The 22525-nt window shown below is 42.8% G+C and overlaps 1 protein-coding gene across 1 annotated transcript in view; it reads right to left on the bottom strand.

Annotated features, from left to right (window-relative positions):
• Positions 1 to 22525, bottom strand: part of Ift81 (intraflagellar transport 81) — an 80498-nt gene that overhangs the window by 22483 nt on the left and 35490 nt on the right. Inside the window, 2 exon segments of the mRNA XM_048342975.1 lie at positions 1137 to 1265; positions 5406 to 5555. Coding sequence (XP_048198932.1) covers positions 1137 to 1265; positions 5406 to 5555 — 279 coding nt within the window.

The following is a 22525-nucleotide window of genomic DNA, read 5'->3' on the forward strand; positions in this document are numbered from 1 at the left end:
CCATGAGTCTTATCTCTTAACCACCAAAAAGCTGGAAGCAGAGATGTACATATATATGGAGTAATGTTCAAAACACTTAATTTGAGTGGTAAAGGTAATGATCAATTAGAAAACCTACTAGGTATAGGAATAAAGAAGGTCTTGAGGCTTCTTCCATTCAAATTCTTTTTTCCCCCCTCTCTTTTTGTTGGGTGTGGGGCCTGGGCACTGTCCCTGAGCTCTGAGCTCTTCTGCTCAAGGATAGCACTCTACCACTTGAGCCACAGTACCACTTCTGGTTTTCTGGTGGTTAATTGGAGAGAAGATTCTCACAGATTTTCCTGCCTGGGCTGGCTTTGAACTGTGATCCTCAGGTCTCTGCCTCCTGAGTAGCTAGGATTATAGACGTGAGTTAGCAGTGCCCAGCTCAAATTCTATTTTTGTGTGCTGGAATTAGGGCTTGAGTTGTAAACCTCAAACTCTCTCTTGCCTTTTTTACTCACAACTTTTTGCTCATGGTTGGTACTCTACCACTTGAACCACAGCTCTTCTTCTGGCTTTTAGCTGATTAACTGAAGAGTCTCTAGTATAACAAACCTCAATCCTCATATCTCAGCCACTTGAGTAGCTAGAATTGTAGGCAAGAGCTACCAGTGCTCAGCAAAATTTGAGTCTTTTGGGGAGTTACATTTCTATGAAATTCAAAAAGTTCTGGGGGAATGCCCAAGATGAACACGAGGACTCTGGGAATTTGCAAGTGGCTACTTACCAAAAGGTCAGAAAAAAATGTCATCGTTATTATTTGGTGTATGATGTTTTCTCTTTTTTCTTCTGATTTCAACATTATGATGCTGGTGAAAATGAACTGTGTATTCTAGTCTAATAGCATCTTGAATGTGGAAAGATACTAAGCTTACCCATGAAAATAAAGTAATTTTATCAGGTAGGATGGTATGATTTGAGAAAAGTTATTTTTATCACAAATATTTTTTAACATCACTTAACTTGCACGTCTCAAAAACCACAAAATATATAAACTACCAGTAGTTAAGACAACCTTATTAGAATGGAAAAAATTTAAAGCTATTGATAGAAGCACATAAAAGATTATAAACATTGTGCAGAGATGGAAATAAACACAAGGAAAGTATAATCACCATTTCCGACATGTCATCCAAGGTTCGGCCTTTCATTTCATCCACTTCACTCTTCAGTGCCGACACCCTTTCTAGCTCTTCTTGTGTATAACTGTAGCCGGATATACCCTTCTTTTCCTCCATGGTTTGCTGTAAGAATCAAAGAGCCCACAAAATGGTCAATCTGTTGCTGGTTTCCATAAGAAGTATGACCACTTCATACTTCTGTTAAAAAGTTTAGAATCCAAAAGAGTTTTCATTGACTTCAATTATTATTTCACTCAATTATAAGCCTTTCCATGTTATAAACATACACTAAATTTTACCATGGTAGCTTTAGGTGCAGAGAGAGTATTTCCATTTGTAGGCTTTGGAAAAATGCTACATACCTAATACAGACTGAAACACAGGATGCACTCAATAAACACTTGGCAAATACATGAATTCTCAAGTGATCAATTATGTTTGTTCACTCATTAGTATTTATTGAACACTCAAATGTGCCAAACCCAGTTCTATGCACCAGTGTTCATAGTGAACAAAATGGAGGAAAAAGTCTCTTCCTCCACACAGTACACAGCAGTATATAAATAAATAAGTAAACAACTATGGTGTGAGGGAGAGTGGGGTTGGAATCTTAAAACCTAAGATGACTCAAAAAAAGAGAAAAAATACAATAGAAATAAGATACTTGAGTGAATTTATCAGACAGAAACTTTAAAATAGTTCAATAGATTAATATATTCAAGAAAATAAATGAAAAGTTGGAAAGTACAACTGAAATCTACAAAAGTCAAATGGAAATTGTAGAACTGAGAAATATAATAACTGATATTAAGAATTCAAAAGATGGATTAAATAGACTAGGCACACACAAAGAGGATGAATAAATTACAAGATAGCATAGGAGGGGAAAAAAACAGAAAAATCACAGAAAGAAAAATAATGGGAACCAATGGGGATAAAGCAAAGCATAAAGCCCATAGGCACATGGACTGTGGTAGAGAAGTATAATATACTAGCACCTGGAGCTTAGTAGAGAATGAAATGATGGTAGTAACTGCAGTTGGTATAGTGGAGCTACAAATTCCTACTGTAATATGGAGGTCAGATTTGGCCAGCACCATCATTGGCTGTTGAGGGGTATCAGAGTGACTCCATTTCAGATTAGTTAAAGAGAGCAGAAGTTGACTCCATCTTCACCAAGATCCCCCCCGCCCTACCCAGGGAAGTTCCCTTAGGCTGTGATAAGATTGTGTAAACTGCTTGACCACTTGAGTAGTGGAACATTCAAGGTTAAACCTGTGCCCTCCCTTGAGTAGGCGCATCCACCTGCATTATGTGAGCCCGCCAAATCCATGGGCCCAGTCAAACTAAAATGGTTCGAACAGTTACTATAAGGCAGATTGTAACCCCATTGGCCACCTGCGTGTGACCTGGCATGCTCTGTAAGTGTTGTAACCTCATTGGCCACCTCTGTGTGGCACGCTTGACTATGTGGTATTGTTGTGCCAAGTCGCAAGACCACCCCCAAGAAGACCACCGAGATTCAGACACTCCGAAATGCAAAAGCAAGGCAAGGCTTTATTTAACGAGCTGCCAACTCGGGCCTCGTCCTACCCACCGACACAGCGGAGTTTAGGAGGAAGCCCCGAGCTGTGATTACACAGGGCTTATAAAGGCAAAGAACAAGGTTACAACAATCAGCTGTGCAAGCGAGATTAGAACACAGGTACAAATCTGATTGGCTCAGGGTTCGATTCTAAAATGGGGTTCATGTGGTGGGGCCTGACTTCAAAGTCTGGCACCTCATTTCCCCCTTTTTCTTTTTGGTACCTTGGGAGCCAATCATGGCTCCATTCTGTCCATTTCAATGGCTTGCATGTCTAGGGGATGATATAGAGGTAAGGCATGGGCCAGTAGGGCCCAATGTAGTAACCAAAGGGCCTGTCACCATTTCTTACAAGAATAGTCTCTGTACCTCTGTTTTGCATGCCTCTAGTTTATCCTGCCTCATCTTCCCAAAAACAACTCTGGTCCCTTGATTTTAAAGGGGGGCTGATGGGTGAAGATCATCCATCTTCTGTAACTTCTTCAGGCTGACTCAGGGGCGTCCGTTTGTCAGTCAGGCACAGTGCAAGAAAGAAACACACAAAAATGAGCTATCTCCTTAACCTCCCTCCAGTGAGCTAGGATCAAGTAGAACGTTATCCATAGCTCTGATCATATGTAATACAAAAGGAGGAAAACATACAGGCCTAAGAAAAGCTACGAGTTGGAGATCTCCCAAGCTGGCCCACAACCTCCTACAAGAGTGCAGAAGGAATGGACCCGAGTTGGCCCACAACCTCCTGCAAGGGTGCAGAAGGAGTGGACCCGAGTTGGCTCACAACCTCCTGCCAGATAAGCAGAAGGAGCAGACCCAAGTACAAGGTGGGCGGGTTGAGTCTCGTTTAGGAGGCCCTCCTGGTCAGTTCCAGCCAAAAACCAAACTGACTCGCGCCCTACAAGCATAAGCCGCTGTTTTCTTACCTTCGGAGTCTGGGATCTCGGGGTCTCTGGGGCTATCCCGGACGAAACCCCAAATGTTGTGCCAAGTCGCAAGACCACCCCCAAGAAGACCACCGAGATTCAGACACTCCGAAATGCAAAAGCAAGGCAAGGCTTTATTTAACGAGCTGCCAACTCGGGCCTCGTCCTACCCACCGACACAGCGGAGGTTAGGAGGAAGCCCCGAGCTGTGATTACACAGGGCTTATAAAGGCAAAGAACAAGGTTACAACAATCAGCTGTGCAAGCGAGATTAGAACACAGGTACAAATCTGATTGGCTCAGGGTTCAATTCTAAAATGGGGTTCACGTGGTGGGGCCTGACTTCAAAGTCTGGCACCTCAGTATTTGCCTTTATAACCAGACCCAGAGTGTGGCCCAAGGCTCCCGGTCCCAGCTCCCAAGTCTGGGCTGCAGCCCTGGACAGCCAGCCTGCTTTTTACAGTTGCAGTCCCAGCTCCGAGTCTGGGCCATGACCCTGGCCAGTCAATATACTTTTTACTTCCCCAATAAATCCATTTTTTTACTTGAGACTGTCTCTGAGCGGTGGACTCTTGGAGAAATGGGGGATTCCCGCCCCCCTTGGGCCCCATTATATTGTGGTCCCCTCCCTTGGGGGGACCCTATTACACTACCAGACAAGTAACCTGGAAATCCCAAAATGTCTGACTTTAAGGAACAATAAGTAGGCAAAAAAAAAAAAATCACAATGAGAATTAGAAAACAATTTGAAGTAAATAAAGATAATGTAGTTCCTACTAACAATTTGAAATTAGTGTTGTGAGAATCCATGGTAAATTTGCAGTAAATTTTCAATCTTAAATTCTCAAGTAGCAAACAATACTCATTAGCATGAAACTGAAGAGTTCACACTGTCCACTAAAAAGAGAATCACAACTGGGTAAAATTTCATTTATTTCTACCAGATTATTGCTAGTATCCTGAAGAAGTAATTTCCCATGAATAAGAAGAAAAAATGTGAACCCTAGAAAACTCGAGGAACTATCTTCCACAATGAGAACAGCTTTGCTGCTGACTGTCCTGAGCTTAACTCTTGATAAGCAAGACATACACATAAGGAAGAAGCCTGTGGCGTCTCCACACAGGCTTTCCCAGATGGGGCATTTCAAAGTGCCTTAAAAGTACATGCTTCTGCTCAGGAAGCCATGATAAATATTTTAGTTACTCTCTTGGTATGGCACTTTTACTCAGAGTAACTAGTTAACCAAAGGAAAATCTACTTGGACTTCAACTTCTATTAATCCTGAAGTCAGCACACATATTTATAAACAGAAATGCTTACCACTGCATTAAAAATAAATGAATCAGCTTACAACACAACTCCATCATTAATCAGAAAATTAATGTTATGCTTTTCCAATAAAAACAAAGACTTCAATAAAAAGCTGCAACCCATTGACCACTAGTGGCTCACGCCTATAATCCTAGCTACTCAGGAAGTTGAGTTCTGAGGACCGAGGTTCAAAGCCAGGCCAAGCAGGAAAAGTCTAGGAGACTCTTATCTCCATTTAACAACCAAAAAAGCCAGAAGTGGAATTGTGGCTCAATGTGGTAAAGTGTTAGCCTTGAGCATAAAGCTCAGAAACAGTGCCCAAGCACAGAGTTTAAGCCCCAGGACCAGCAAAAACAAAAAACAAACAAATAAAAACCCACTGGAATTTGTATTTTTAAACCTCCTGGCATTTATATTTTTAGCAGCCCAAGGTAACACTTCATTACCAGTTGATGTTGAATATTTTCATAACGCTGCTTAAGAAGTTCTTCAGTCCTCTGCAAGAGACCAAATTCAGCTTTAAACTCAGCTATTATCTGATGCTTCTTTTTGAAAACTGTACTCTTGCTTCGAAGTTTATTGACATATCGTTTGAACTGTAAAAAAAAAAAAAACAAACATAATATAATTAGAAAAACAGCAGGCCCGGAATATGTTATACTATATCAGAGCCTTAAAATTTTTTCTTCTAGGGGGGAGGGAGTAGGGGAGGAGGGAAGGTAGGAGAAAAAGAGGGAGGAGGTAACAAGTGTGCTAAGAAATGTACTCACTGCCTTACGTATGAAACTGTAACCCCTCTGTCCATCACTTTGACAATAAATTTAAAATTATTTGTTTTCTTGTGGGGCTAGGATTGTGGCTTAGTGGTAGAGTGCTTGCCTAGCACGTATGAAGCCCTGGGTTCGATTCCTCAGTACCACATAAAACAGAAAAAGCCCAAAGTGGTGCTATGGCTCAAATGGTAGAGTGCTAGCCTTGAGCACAGAGAAGCTCAGGGACAGTGCCCAGGCACTGAGTTCAAGCCCTAGGACAGGCAAAACAAACAAACAAAAAAAACTTCTCTTATAATATGTGTCAAAAATAAGGGGTTGGGGATATGGCCTAGTGGCAAGAGTGCTTGCTTTGTATACATGAGGCCCTGGGTTCAATTCTCCAGCACCACATATACAGAAAATGGCCAGAAGTGGCGCTGTGGCTCAAGTGGCAGAGTGCTAGCCTTGAGCAAAAAGAAGCCAGGGACAGTGCTCAGGCCCAGAGTCCAAGCCCCAGGACTGGCAAAAAAAAAAAAAAAAAAAAGAGATAAGAATCTCATACTACCCTGTCTGCTTGGGCACCAGCACTGGCTCACTATCTTTACTGTTATTAGGCACTGCCAGAGAGGACACAACTCTAAACAAGATCTTGCCCTCATGAAGTTTGAGGGATTGTGGGTTAAATAAACATGAACTAGAACTTACAACATTGGTGAATATTATAAAGAAATGAAGGGAGCCCTGAGAACAAATACAAGCTTAACCTGGGTTAGGATGAAGATCAGGAGCCAAGGGTCAGGATTAAGAGGAAGGAGGTCATGATACCTTCTTGGATTAAACTGTATATAAGCCAAGACTGAAGGAGTCAAGAGTGTGTCAGAACAAAGAACCCAAATGAGCACTTCAGAAAGTAAGAAACATCACGTTTAAAGGTCCTGAGGCACTGGTTTAATACATTTATATTTCTGATATATGATTCTTTAAAAAAATCACTTTCTGTCATATTAGTACTAGTAATTTTCATATATTTAATGTATAAAATAATGTTTCTGCTCTATCTGATTTCATTTGTTTTTGTCAGTACCAGGGTCTGAACTTGAGGCCTGGTGCTCTACTTGTACTTCTTGTCCAGCTAGTGCTCTACCACTTGAGCTACACTGCCAATTGTCATTCTGGAGATGGAACCTCACATGCTTTTCTGCCCAGACTGGCTTTGAACTTCAATCATCCAGGTCTGTGCCTCCTGAGCAGTTAGTATTACAGGTGTGACTCACCTGCTCCAGGCTTGCTGTATTTTGTTATTAACTACATTATAATAAAACTTCTATAGAAGCTGGCTCACCACTTCAAAATAAAAGGAAGTTATTATATTATCTAATACATAAAATGTTCTGAGAATCTTAGCTTTTTAAGGCCCAGTGATTCTTTTTTTCCCCCCAGACAGTCCCTTGGCTTTATTTATTATATAAGTTAAAAATTATATACAAAGGTGCTTCATTCAACAAGTCTGTTTTTGAGTACAATGCATCTCAATCAATGTCACCCCTCCCCATCCTTCTCCCCCTTTTCTCCTTCTTTTTTTTTATAATTTAATTTATTTATTAATTGAACACAATTTTTTTTTGACAAGGTGTTGTGCAAAAAGGGTACAGTTACATAGTAGGGCAGTGTGTACATTTCTTGTGATATCTTACGCCCTGTTTTTTTTTCCCTTCTCTAGGTCAGGTAGACATATATACAATATACAATGTATCAAGAACATATACAGGGGGCTGGGGATATGGCCTAGTGACAAGAGAGCTTGCCTCGTATACATGAGGCACTGGGTTCGATTCCCCAGCACCACATATACAGAAAACGGCCAGAAGTGGCGCTGTGGCTCAAGCGGCAGAGTGCTAGCCTTGAGCAAAAAGAAGCCAGGGACAGTGCTCAGGCCCTGAGTCCAAGGCCCAGGACTGGCCAAGAAAAAAAAAAAAAAAAAACATATACAGTAGCCACGTGGGCAAGCCCAAGAAAATTCACCTAGGGCTTTAAATGTAATGTCGATATTAGACAATATGTCGACAGAAGTCTTATATGAACGTACATACATAGCTTTTGACCTATTGTATTCCACTGAGAGGTCGATTTTTGACCTTTATATGTTGAGTAGTTGTTTGGTTTTGGTTACATACTGTTGGGTCGCTGCCCGAATCCTGTGGGAAATACCATTTGACAAGCAGTTTTTGGTTTCGCAGACCTGGTCTCTACTGTCTCTCCATCTCCCTTTCTTAACAGTCATATATCAGGGAGATCATGCCCCTTTGTTTTCTGTGTTCTAGGCTTGTCTCGCTCAACATTATTTGTTCGAGTTCTGACCATTTCCCTGCGAATAACAATATTTCACCATTCCTAATCGCTATGTAGTATTCCATTGTGTATAAGTACCATATTTTTTGGATCCATTCATCTGTGGAGGGGCATCTGGGTTGTTTCCATATTTTGGCTACTGTGAATTGTGCCGCGATAAACATGGAAGTACAAATGTCTTTTTGATATCTTGGGACTTGCTGTTTAGGATAGATGCCTAAGAGTGGTATGGCTGGGTCATAGGGTAGGTCTATATTGAGCTTTTTGAGAAACCTCCATACTGTTCTCCAAAGTGGTTGTACTAATTTGCACTCCCACCAGCAATGGAGAAGGGTTCTTCTTTCCCCGCACCCCCTCCAGCATTTGTTGTTGCCTGAGTTCAGAGTATAGGCCTTTCTAACTGGGGTGAGGTGGTATCTCAGGGTTGTTTTTATTTGCATTTCCTTTACTACCAGGAATGTTGAACATTTCTTCATATGTTTCTTTGCCATTTTTATTTCTTCTCTTGTGAAGTCTCTCTTTAGCTCCTTTGCCCATTTCCTAATTGGTTTATTGGGCTTGGAGGGGCTTAGTTTTTTGAGTTCTCTGTAGATGACAGATATTAGGCCTTTGTCTGTTGCTGTGCTGGTAAAGATCCTTTCCCATATGGTTGGCTGTCTTTCTGTTTTGGTGGCTATGTCCTTAGCTGTGCAGAAACTTTTTAATTTGTAGTAGTCCTATTTGTCGAGTCTCTCCCCTATTTGTTGTGCCCCTGGGACTATATTCAGGAAGTTCCTTCCTGTGCCTATAAGTTCTAGCGTCTTTCCTACTCTGTCCTTCAGTAGTTTCAAGGATTCAGGTCTGATATTGAGGTCCTTGATCCATTTTGAGTTGATCTTGGTGCATGGTGATAGGCTTGGGTCTACTTTGAGTTTTCTGCATATAGCTGCCCAGTTCTCCCAGCACCAGTAGTTGAAGAGTCTATGTTTATTCCATTGTATGTCTTTAGCTCCTTTGTCAAATATCAGCTGACTGTAAGAGTGAGGTTTTATTTCTGGATCTTCAATTCTAATCCATTGGTCTTCTGATCTGTTTTTATACCAATACCAGGCTGTTTTTGTTATGATGGCCCTGTAGTAGAGCTTGAAGTCTGGTATTGTGATACCTCCTGCACTGCTTTTTTTGCCTAGAATTGTTTTGGCTATTCTAGGTCTTTTGCTGTTCCATATGAATTTATGGATTGCTTTCTCTATTTCAGTGAAGAATGTGACTGGGATTTTGATAGGGATTGCATTGAATTTGTATAACAATTTGGGCAATATGGCCATTTTCACTATATTGATTCTGCCTACCCATGAGCATGGGAGGTCTTTCCATCTCTGTGTGTCTTCTTTGATTTCCCTTATTAGATTTTTATAGTTTTCATTAAATAGGTCCGTCACATCCTTGGTTAAGTTGATCCCTAGGTACTTTATTCTTTTTTTGGCTACTGTAAATGGAATTGTTTCCATAATTTCCTTTTCTGTTTGTCTATTGCTGGTGTACAGAAAAGCTGCTGACTTTTTTGTTTTGTTTTGCCAGTCCTGGGCCTTGGACTCAGGGCCTGAGCACTGTCCCTGGCTTCTTCCCGCTCAAGGCTAGCACTCTGCCACCTGAGCTGCAGAGCCACTTCTGGCCGTTTTCCATATATGTGGTGCTGAGGAATCGAACCGAGAGCTTCATGTGTAGGAGGCAAGCACTCTTGCGACTAGGCCATACTCCCAGCCCCTGCTGCTGACTTTTGTGGATTGATTTTGTATCCTGCTACTTTGCCGAATTGGTTTATTAGGTGTAGGAGTTTGGGGACTGAGTTTTTTGGGTCCTTCAGATATAAGATCATGTCGTCTGCGAATAGGGATAACTTGATTTCTTCCTTGCCGATGTGGATCCCTTTGATGTCCTCCTCTTGTCTTATTGCTATGGCTAGGGATTCCAGCTCTATGTTGAAAAGAAGTGGGGAGAGTGGGCATCCTTGTCTTGTTCCTGAGTTTAGGGGGAATGATTTAAGTTTCTCTCCATTTAATATGATATTAGCAGTTGGTCTGTTGTATATGGCTTTTATTGTTTTGAGGAATGTTCCATCTATTCCTGTTCTCTCCAAAGCTTTTTTTTTCTTTCTTTTTTTTGCCAGTCCTGGGCCTTGGACTCAGGGCCTGAGCACTGTCCCTGTCCCTGGCTTCTTCCCGCTCAAGGCTAGCACTCTGCCGCTTGAGCCACAGCGCCGCTTCTGGCCGTTTTCTGTATATGTGGTGCTGGGGAATCGAACCTAGGGCCTCATGTATCCGAGGCAGGCACTCTTGCCACTAGGCTATATCCCCAGCCCTCTCCAAAGCTTTTTAATAAGTATGGATGTTGTATTTTGTCAAAGGCTTTTTGGGCATCGACTGAGATAACAATGTAATTCTTGATTTTAGTTCTGTTTATGTGGTGAATTACATTGATTGATTTACGGATGTTGAACCATCCTTGTGACTGTGGGATGAAGCCTACTTGGTCATGATGTATAATTTTCTTGATCAGTTTCTGGATCTTGTTAGCTAATATTTTATTGAGGAGCTTTGCATCTGTGTTCATTAGTGATAATGGTCTGTAGTTCTTTTTGTTGGGTCTTTGCCTGGTTTGGGAATGAGTATGATATTAGCTTCATAGAATGAGTTTGGGATTTCTCCCTCTGTTTCTATTTCATGGAAAAGTTTGAGGAGTATTGGTATTAGCTCCTCACTAAAGGTTTTGTAGAATTCGTTGGTGAATCCATCTGGGCCTGGGCTTTTCTTTGTTAGGAGGTTCTTGATTACCTCCTGTATCTCACTGTAAGTTTATTTAGTTGATTTATTTCTTCTTGGTTCAGTCTGGGCAGTTTATACTTCTCTAAGAATTGATCCATTTCTGTAAAATTATTGTTTTTTACTGAATAGAGGTTCTGGAAATAGCTCCTTATGATTTTTTGAATATCATGTGTACTTGTTGTATTTTTTCCGGTGGAGTCCCTGATTTTACGTATATGAGTCTCTTCTCTTCTTTTTTTTGTAAGCCTTGCTAGGGGTCTGTCAATTTTATTTATTTTCTCAAAGAACCAGCTTTTAGTCTTATTTATTTGTTGAATGGTCTTTCTATTTTCAATCAGATTTATCTCTTCTTTAATCTTTGTGATCTCTCTCCTCCTAGTCATTTTAGATTTGGTCATTTCTTATTTCTCCAGTTGTTTTAGTTTCATTGTGAGGTTATTCACCTGCTCTGCTTCCATTCTTTTAATGTGAGTGCTGAGGGCAATGATCTTGCTCCTCAGTACTGTCTTAGCTGTGTCCCATAGGTTTCTTTGTGATGTATTTTCATTGTCATTGTGGCTTATGAATTCGTTGATTTCATCTTTAATTTGGTCTGTGGCCCATGTGTTGGATAACAGTGTGGGGTTTAGCCTCCAAGAATGTGTATAGCCTCTCTGGTAACCGTTGTTATTGAGGGTTACCTTTAATCCACTGTGATCAGATAGGATACATGGGATGACGTCAATACTTTTGTATTTGCTGAGGTTCTTTGTGTGGGCTATGACATGGTCTATTTTGAAGTATGATCCATGTGCTGCTGAGAAGGTGTATTGGGTCTCTGTAGGGTGGAAGATTCTGTATAGATCTGTCAGATCCATTTGGGATATGGTGTTACTTAGGTCCTCAGCTCCCTTGCTGATCCTCTGGGTGTTGGATCTGTCTCTTGGGGAGAGTGGGGTATTAAAGTCTCCCACTATGATTGTGTTTGCGTCTATCTTGTTCTGTAATTCTGTGAGAATTTGCTTGACATATGTGGGGCCTCTTTTGTTCGGTGAGTATACATTTATCATCATGATGTCTTGATTCTGGATTTTTCCTTGTATTAAAATGTAGTGTCCTTCTTTGTCTTTTTGAGTTGGTTTTAATGAAAAGTCCAGCTTGTCTGAGATCAGGATGGCTACACCTGCTGTTTTGGTAGGTGCATTTGCTTGGAAGATCTTGCTCCATCCTTTCATTCGGAGCCTGTTTTTGTACCTTGCGGTAAGGTGGGTCTCTTGTAGACAACAGATGCCAACTTTTGTTTGCGGATCCATTCTGCCAGTCTGCTCCTCTTTATCGAAGAGTTTATACCATTTATATTCAAAGAGATCAAGGATAAGAGTGTTTTTTTCTCCTTCCATTTTCTTGTTGGGCTGTTTTTTTCCTTTTTTTTTCTTGTCTTTAGTGAGCTGCTCTTTCTGTTTCTGTTTCTGTCTGTGTGTCCTGTACAATCTCTGTTGGGTGGGATTTCCCTCTTAGAATTTACTGTAGGGCTGGTTTTTTATTCACATACTCCTTTAGATCCTCTTTGCTATGGAAAGATCTGGTTTTTCCTTCGAATGTGAACTCCAATTTCGCTGGATATTTAATCCCAGGTTGCATACTGTTGGCCTGTAGAACTTGGATGGTGTTCTTCCACTCGCTTCGCGCTTGGTAGGTTTGTGTGGAGAGGTCTGCTGTTATTCGGATCCTCTTCCCATTGTAGAAAATTTCTTTCTTCGTTTTGGCTGCATTCAGAATTTGCTCTTTATTCTTCAGATCTGAAGTCTTGAATATTATGGGGTGGCTTTTCTGGGGTCTGGCCTGCCAGGTGTTCTATAGGCTTCGGTTACCTGGATCTGGTCCCTTGTGAGATTGGGGAAGTTTTCTGCAATAACTTTATTGAAAATATAATGAAGCCCTCTGCTCTGGTACTCGGCTCCTTCTTTTATTCCAATTATGCACAGATTATATCTCTTGTCTTTGTCCATTAGTTCCTGGATTAGTCTGCTCTGAAGCTTCACCATTTCTTGGGAGTGTGGTAATTTTCTGGTTGTTGTCGGCTGTTTCATCGTCCGAGAGAGATTCTGGATTCCATATGTTCAATTCTTTGTGCTGTGGATTCAATTGCGGAGTTTATGGATGTCAGAGAGCTATTTATGGCTGTCAGATCAGCTCTGATCGTGGAAATTTCTTCCTTTAAAGAGTTGTATTTTAAATCCATTTTTTCATGCATTTAATTTCTCAGGATATTAAGGTCTTCTTTAACGGAGGTTTGCATTGTATCCATTTTTGCTTCCATTTCTTTCTTGGCTTCCTGGATGTCCTTCAAGACTTCCACTCTAAACTCCTGGAATTGTTTTCTGATTTTGTTTCTGACGCTTTCCATCATTTCTGTTAACATGGCCTCATTTGCTTTTTTATTCTCCATCTCCTCTTCAGTCGTGCTGCTTTTTGGAGCTGGTGAGTTGGCTTGCCCTTTGATGAACTGTGTTATATTTCTTTGTGATTTGTGCATCTGGAGATCTGTGGGTAGCTTTCCTGGTTTGGTTTTGTGCTAGTTCCCGCTGGTCTGTCAGTGGGAGCCTTGTGCCCTGGTGTCCTGGCTCTGGGTTTGGCTGTTGGACCTTGCTTCCCAATGGGTGAGTGTGACCTTCTCGGTTTTTGCTGAGGTAGTCACTCTCCCTGCACTTGGGGGCCAGTAGGTTCTGTGTCTTTCTCTGCAGGACAGTGTCCTGCCGCTGTGCTGTGCCGACCCTAGCGTGCCCCTGTTGGGGGTTTGTTGGTCGCTAATTTAGCATGGTGTGGAGGCTTATCTCTTCTTTGGTTCTTTTTTCCACTCTGTATCTTGGTCAGAGGGGCTCACCTCTCAGGTAGGTCGTCTTCCTATGTGGACCGCTCCGGGGCCGGTGTTGTTGGGGTGCAGCCCACCCACTTGTGCGAAATGCACCAAACTGAGTGGGCACGGGCCGATGGAGAGCTCTGCCCTCCTGTGTAGGCACGCCTACCATAGCGGGTGCTGCCGCTGTGGCCCCGCCCACCTGAGTGGGGTACGCCTACCAGAGCGGGCGCTGTCGCCGAGGGCCCCGCCCACCTGTGCGCTGTGCGCCCACTACAATGGGCGCTGCCGCTGTGGCCCCGTCCACCTGAGCGGGGTACACCTACCAGAGCGAGCCCCAGGTTGTTGGGTTGTGCTTGCGCCCTCCTGTGAGTCCGCTGTGGGGGGCGGTATGTGTGGGGCCCAGTGGGATCAACTGTCCAGGCGCAGGTTAGCGCCTTCAGACTGTGCCTCCGCTGCGAGGGGGTGGGGGGGCGTGATCAGGCCCAGGTGTCCCTGCTGTGCTGGTATTGCCCACCAGCGCCTGTGATTTTAGTTGTAAAAGTCCGCGAGGTCCAGGCGCCTCAGGTGGGGCTTGCACTGCCGGCCGTCCCCCAGCCCCTGTTGGGAAGGGGGCAGGGCCGGTTCGGCCAGTTCAGGCTCCTGGGCGGCCTTGGGGCTGCTCCACCCTTCCCCTGCTAAACTCCTGTGACTTTCCAGCGCCTGATGGGAGCTTCCCGCCTGATTTGGGGGTTCTTTGTTCCCTCGGTGTGGGGAGGGGGAGGAAGGGAGATCTAGCTTCTTTGTAGGGTTTGGGTCTCTGATAGCTGGTCTCCCGTTGGGGGAGGGGGCAATGGGGGACTCACTGGTCCTGGATTGTCTGTGTGTCCCGAGCTGCCGTTGGTCCTTCAGGTGTGGCGAAAGGTCGTGGTGGCGTCCTCGGCTCTCCCCTTCTGCACCACTGGGTTCCCCAGCTGCTAACGACCGTTCCCGGTGTGGACCCGAACTTCCTATCGCCACCGTCGCCGTGTGTCTTGGTCCGTGCTCTCCTGGTGTCTGTGGAGTCCCGCTATCTGGACTCTGCACTCCCGGTGTGAGTTTTCGGCAGTCAATCTTCTGATCGCTGGGTCCCCTTTCCCAGCCTGGCCCTGTTTGGGCCAGGGTTGGCTGGTGGGGGGAGGGTTCCCTGTAGATTCTCCAGCTCCGTGCAGGTTTTTGGCTCTTCTTTTTTGCTCCTTTTTTTCCCCTGCATTTCTCCACCGGTCTGGCTGCTGGTTTTGCTGGGTTCTTGATAGGGTGTTGGGTGCTGGAGTTCCCAGCTCGCTACTCAGTTGGAGCGAGTGGGGGCGCCTCCCTACTGTGGTGACGCCATCTTCCCTCCCTCCCCAGTGATTCTTAAGACAATTTTAATGCGGAAATGTAATAAATAATATTATAAATAATGAAGAAATGACATTACGTAAATCTCATAAAACAGAAAAAAGATAATATATATGCAAAGTCACCATCCCAATGAAAGGTTTATTATCATGTTGACATAGGTTCCTTTTTTTTTTTTAAGCAATCCTGGGGCTTGAATTCAGGGCCTGGGGCTTATTTGTTTTGTTTTTGTTGCCAGTCCTGGGGTGTGGACTCAGGGCCCTGGCTTCTTTTTGCTCAAGGCTAGCACTCTACCTCTTGAGTCACAGCGCCACTTCTGGCTTTTTTCTATATGTGTGGTGCTGGGGAATCAAACCCAGGGCTTCATGTATACAAGGCGAGCATATTCCCAGCCCCCTGGGCTCTGTTCTGGAGACTCTCAGTGCTCAAGGCTAGCACTCTACCACTAGAGCCACAGCACCACTTCCAGCTTTTTCTGTTTATGTGGTACTGAGAAATAGGTACATGTATGCTAGGCAAGCACTCTACAACTAAGCCACATTCCCAGCCTCTAGATTACAATTTTGAAGAGTAATTATAAGATCAGTAATTCTCAGTTGTAACACACTTCTAAAATTAATTTTTCTTACAGGTTTGTTTTCTGAGTATACAAAGAAATTCATTAAAAGATTAGAACTCATTATGTATCAACAATTCCCAGTTTATACATCTTCTTATAGGTGACTTAAACTTTTAGAGAATTTTATTTTATTTATTTGCTTGTTTTTGTTCATTCTGCCACTCCTGGGGCTTGAAGTCAGGACCTGGGCACTGTCCCTGAACTTTTTTGTTGTTGCTGTTGCCAGTCCTGGGGCTTGAACTTGGCCTGAGCAATGTCCTTGGCTTCTTTTGCTCAAGGCTAGCATTCTACCACTTGAGCCACAGCGCCACTTTCCAGCTTCTTCTGTTTATGTGGTGCTGAGGAATTGAACCCAGGGCTTCATGCATGCAAGACAAACACTCTACCGCTAAGCCATATTCCCAGTTCCTGTCCCTGAGCTTTTGTGTGCAAGCCTAGCGCTTTACCACTAGAGCCACAGTTCACTTCCCAGCTTTTTGGTAGTAAATTGAGATGAGTCACAGAAGCCAGGCTCTGGTGGCTTACACCTGTAATCCCAGCTACTTCGTAGGGTGAGATCTGAGGAATGTGGTTCAGAACCAGCCCAAGATTTTTATCTCCAATGAACCACCAGAAAACTGGATGTGATACTGTAGCTTAAAGTGGTAGAATAAAAAGTGGTTGAATAAAAAGAGCTTAGGAATAGCACCCAGGCCCCAAGTTCAAGCAAGCCCTACAATGAACAACAACAACAAAAAAAATCGTACAGATTTTCCTGCCTAGGCTGTGTTTGAACTGCAATCTTCAGATCTCAGCCTCCTAAGTAGCTAGGATTACAGGCATGAGCCACCAGCACTTATCCCATGATTTAGTTTTTAAAAGGTTAAGAAATCTTCCAGCTCCATACAGCAAATTTTCAATGGCTGATTTACAGAAACTGCTCTAAAATTTTAAGTAATTGGTATGAATTAAATTAGTATTTACCTAGAGCCTAATAACTTGCTAATTTTCACTTCAAAGAATTAATGTGTAAGCCTGATACAACCACATGCTCAGAATCCCTAGAGTAACTAACTATATGTTCTATTAAAAGTGTCCTGGGCAAAGTGCCCAAAATGAAATCAACCCTGCTCATCTGCTATCCTCTTGTAATATCTAGGCCAATTTCCCCTTCTCTTACTGCTCCAAAACTATTTTTAAAAGCTAAAAGCTAGACATGCTTTTGGTGAAAGAATCTATAATGACTCAATGTGCTCTAGGTGGGTTGGTTATTATGTGACATTCGTGGTACATACTACCTCGTGGAAGGTGGCCAAGGTCAGATTAACCACAGTCCACGCAATGAAGCAAGAACTCTACTATCCAAGAACTATGAGAAAATGAGAAGAAAACACATTATGTTTTTGATCCACTGAAAGTTTCTTTTGCAGCTGGGCATTGGTGCTTCATGCCTGCAATCCTACCTACTCTGGAGGGTGAGATCTGAGGATCGTGGTTCAAAGCCAGCCCAGGCATAAAGTCCATGAGACTCTCATCTCCAATTACCCACCAAAAAACAAGAAGTAGAGCTGTGGCTCAAGTGGTAGTGCACTTGAGCAGAAAAGTTCAGGGACAGAACTCAGGCCCTGAGTTCAAAGCCCCACATCTGACAAAAAAAGAAAGAAAAGAAAAGAAAATTTCAACAAAATACACAGCACACACACACACACACACAAAAAAAACCATGATAAACTCACTGATGTTGTGTTTGATGATGTTTCACAAAGTCTCACTATGTAGTCCAGGCTGGCCTCCAATACACTATCTTCTTGTGTTATTCTCCATAATGTTGAGCTTACAAGTGTGTATTACCATGTCTGGTTCAGACATTTTCCTCAATAATGTCTACAGGAAATATTTAAAGAAATGGACAAAAGGAACATGGGCTTCGAATACATTCTGACTACTCCCTTTCAAAAGGCTATTTATAATGTTTTTGTAATCTATATAATAAGAAAAATACTATCTTTCAGTTGCATTTCTTCATTAGAAAACTTCATTTTTCTGTCATGGCTATTATGCATCTGGGGGTTTTAAAAATTATTTGTCTATCTTAGGTCTACTTTTTATTTGGCTGATTGTCTTTTGTCTATGCATATATACAATGATTTTCAACTTTTCTGACCTAAGAAACCCTTTATGTTTTCTTATCTTTTCTGCAGCACTGGGGTTTGAATTCAGGCATACAAACCTGCCAGGTGTAAGGCCCACTCCTGGGAGGGCTCCATGAAGATGCCCCCACCTGTTTAAGTCTGCACCCAGTACCCGAGATAGCTAGGTAACTAGCACACTTGGAGGCAGTTACCTCCCCCTTCTCTGAGGTCACATCCAATTCACCTGGCCATATCTCCCCTTTTCCTATATAATCTGGCTCAACACCGTCCACACTCTTTCCTTTTCTCTCATACTTTCTCTTGCTCTTTTCTCTCTTCTTCCTTTGCCTCTGCTTCTCCATGCCTCCATCTTGTGTGGGCTGGCAGTTTGCTTCCTCCCCACCCCCCATAAACTCCTTTCTGCCTGAACCACACAGCTGGTTTCCTTTCTGGTGCCATGACTCAGGAGGGGACAGAGTCAGGAGTCGCTGGATCTCCTCCCCCTCTGCTTTTCTGAGGGTTAATCTGCCTCCTTGATCACCCTCCTCGGACCAAACTGCCAAAAGCCAGAGAAAATTCTGTTTGGATTTCTCGCCTTTACCATTGCTAGTTATACATCGCCTTTATCATTGCTAGTTATACATCCATCACACCATCTCCTTTCTAAGTCTGGTGAGTAACTCCTGTCTACAGTCCTCTGTCTGAACAGACCAGAGGGGACCCCTTATGCCTTTTTGACCAGCTGGTTCACATTTCAAGGATATCTGAATCGAGACTTTGACCCTACATCCTTGTGATGTCCTTGTGGACCCCCACCTACATACTTATAAACTCCTATGTCCTCACCAGACTACTCCATAATGTCAAAACGCCTCATAGGCTAGAATATCAGTCTCAATGACCCAACCTCTTGGCTTGTGCCCTCAAGAGTGTGACTCGGGCTGGGTTCCAGGGACCCTCTAGGTTCCCTCTCAAAGGCTAGCTATTCTGGGTTTGATCTACTCCACAAGCCAAAGGAAAAAGCGGGCAATTTTAGAGAAATAACTTTGACAAGTACTGTGGCCAATTCCTAGTAAGTTATAGCCCCTGCCTCATGAGACTTCTTCCAGGCTTAGTTCAAGGACCACCAAGGGACAGCTGCTGCTTTCCTTCTCCAGGAGGGGCCACATCTCCACCTTTTACCCCTAATGTTGACACCCCTTGACAGCAGGAAGTAGCCAGAGAGAGTCTGTGTCCTTTTTCATAATTATTAAAAGGCCAGAATGTAATGTCCACCCCCGGGAGGGCTCCATACAGATGCCCCACCTGTTTAGGTCTGCACCCAGTACTTGAGTTATCTAGGTAACTGGCACATCTGGAGGCAGTTACTTCCCCCTTCTCTGAGGTCACATCCAATACACCTGGCCATATCTCCTACCTTTTCCTATATGATCCAGCTCAACAGTCCCCATTCTTTCCTTTTCTCACTCTCGTTCTTTTTCTCTTCTTCCTTCCACTCTGTCTCCCCATGCCTCCATCTTGTGTGGGCTGGCAGTTTACTTTCCCCACAATAAACTCCTCTCTGCCTGAACCATGTGGTGGGTTTCCTTTCTGGTGAACCTTACGCCAGGTACACTACCTGAGCTATACGCTATGCCTTCAGCCTTTTTTTGGGGGGGGAGGGGGAGTGGAGGAGATTATTTTTCAGATAAGGCCTCATGCTTTGGCCCAGGGATGGCCTGAAGAACCAAACTCTCCTATATATGCTTCCACATTAGCTGAGACTATAAGTGTGCTCCAGGTGCCTGGTGGTTACAGAGGCTAGGGAATGTAAAAAGAGAAGACTAGTGGGTGATGACTGAGTGAGGATGGTGTGGAATATGGAAATGCAGAGAAGGGTGTGGAAAGGTAGGGTGGGCTCAGAAGCACATGGAGAGCTAGGCTTGCAGACATGGCAACTGCACACACAGGACACAGGATAGTGGGAAGCCATGGGAAAAACTGGCACTGGGAGTGAAAATGTGGGTGGTAAGGTAGCGGCACAAAGTAGGTGTGTGGCAGAAGACTGGTGAATTTGAACAAAAATGTAATCAGATAAGAAAGGTATGGTATCACATACCTGTAAATCCCAAACATGGGAAACAGGCTACAGGATGACTTTGAAGCCAGCCTGTGTTTTTTTCTTTTTTGGTATTTGTCTTTATTTCAAAAAACAAAACAAAAAGCAAGGCTCACGCTTATATTCCTGGTGACTCAAGAGGCAGAGACATGGAGGATTAAAATTCAAGGACGGTCTAAGCAAAACTTCACAAGACCTCATCTCAACAAAAAAGCAGGGTGTGAGACCAGGTATTTGGTAGCTTATGCTTATAATCCTTGCTACTCAAGAGGGTGAGATCCAAGAATATCCACTGTAAGCCAGCCCATGAACAAAAATCAGACCCTTATTTCCAATTAACTAGCAAAAAGCCAGAAGAGGACGTGTGGCTCAAGTGGTAGAGTGCCAGCTCTAAGTAAAAACCCTAGCCACAGGGGCTGGGGATGTGGCTTAGTGGTAGGGTGCTTGCCTAGCACAAAGGAAGCCCTGGATCTATTCCTCAGCACCACATAAACAGAAAAAGTCGGAAGTGGCTGCTGTGGCTCCAGAGATAGAGTGCTAGCCTTGAGAGAGAGAGAGAGAGAGAAAAAAAAGCCAGGGACAGTGCTCAGGCCCTGAGTCCAAGCCCCAGGACTGACAGACAAATAAACAAAAAAAACCCTAGCCACAGTTCAAGGCACTGAGTTCAAGCCCCAATACTGGTACACACACACACAAAAAGGCTACAAGGGAGGTACAAGTAGGATCATGATCCAGGCTAGACAAGACAAAAAACACAAGACTCCACATAAAAATAGCCGAAGAAAAAAAAGTTTAGGGTGTGGTTTAACTGTGTGCCTACCTAGAAAATTCAAGACCCTGATTTTCTGATTTCAAACTGTAGTATCATAAAAAAAAAAGGCAAAAGTTAGTTGATTGTGCAAATAAGTAAATGCAACAGAAAAAAATGGGAGCTAGATTACTCAATAACATAGAAGATATTTTAAAAGAAGCAAAGGGAAAAACATCTTGAAAAGGGTACTCATGAATGGGGATGCTTGTTATAATCTATTGTATTGTTATTATGTACACAGATAAACACAGATAAAACATTTGAGTGTAAATATATACACACAGATACATCAGTCTATGTATCCTTTGTACTGAAGGATTTGTACTAGTCAATGTAGTAATAGAAACATAAAATGTGTAAGATTTAGGAAGAATTTTTTTTTTTCTTACCAGTCCTGGGGCTTGAACTGAGGGCCTAGGCACTGTACCTGAGCTTCTTTTGCTCAAGGTTAGGGCTCTACCACTTGAGCCACAGTGCCACTGGTGGCCTTTTCTGTTTATATGCTACTAGGGAATAGAACCCAGGGCTTCATGCATGGTAGGCAAGCACTCTACTACTAGCCACATTCCTGGCCTGAAAATTTCATTATTTATGCATAATTACCCTTGTGAAAAAAATAAAATTAATCTAAAGATAAATATTATAGCCAGTAAGAGACTTTAGCAAACTTTCTATATACAAACTTGATGGCAAAAATCAATTTGTATATTCAATTTGTGACTGGTTAAAATAATTCTAATTTATCTGAAAATCAGAAAGTCTTTTTCTTCAAGTGGCTGGCCCACTGTTGTAAATTACATATCTGTTTATATTTATTTGTTCACTTGCTCTTTTTTTTGTGTGCCTGTCCCTGAGCTTCATTTGCTCATGGCTACAACTCTACTGCTTGAGCTACAGCTCCACTTCTGGCTTTTGGGGGGTAGTTTATTGGAGATAAGATTCACACTCCAATACAGGCACACACACAAAATGTTGTGCTGGGAATATGGCCTGGTGGTAAAGTGCTCGTCTTGTATACATGAAGCCCTGGGTTCAATTCCTCAGCACCACATATATAGAAAATGGCCAGAAGTGGCGCTGTGGCTCAAGTGGCAGAGTGCTAGCCTTGAGCAAAAAGAAGCCAGGGACAGTGCTCAGGCCCTGAGTTTGAGCCCCAGGACTGTCAAAAAACCAAAACCAAACAAAAAGTCATTGTTGTTCAAGTCCATAACCAACAACAACACTAAAATCACTGTCTCTATCGTAGATAGTCTCACAGACTTTCCTGCCTAAGCTAGCTTTGAACGGTGATCCTCAGATCTCAGTCTCCTGAGTAGCTAGGAATACAGATGAGAGCCACCAGCACCCAGGTGTTCACTTGCCTTTTCAAGGTGGCAAATTCAAAAGTGTGAAGATTTATGTCTAAATCCATCTATGCACAATCAAGAGATGAATCTATAAAGTGCTGCTGAACCTGCTTCCACAGTTAACTACAGAATGTCATTTGGCAATAGAATATTATACTTGTCACAATTTTCACTTCAGGAATACAAGATAGATCTCTATTTTATTTTAGTGGGCCCTATATTCAGTTTTTCATCATCTCTTAAACTTCTTTAGGTTTCTTCTTATGACATCACAGAAAATACAGATTAAAAACATTAAATAGGTTCCTTTCTTGCTCCAGAATTTATTAACATAATCATATTTTATATTTGTAGTCATGAACTCAAGCCGGCAGCTACAGCCAAGAGCCAAATATTATGCTAATATATTATAACAAAGAATAATTAAAAGAATATTTTATTTTGATGGTTTCTATAAACAAGGAACTGCAATTCTTGAGCA

Source organism: Perognathus longimembris, chromosome 3 (assembly GCF_023159225.1).
Source record: "Perognathus longimembris pacificus isolate PPM17 chromosome 3, ASM2315922v1, whole genome shotgun sequence".
In the NCBI taxonomy this organism is placed as follows: domain Eukaryota; kingdom Metazoa; phylum Chordata; class Mammalia; order Rodentia; family Heteromyidae; genus Perognathus; species Perognathus longimembris.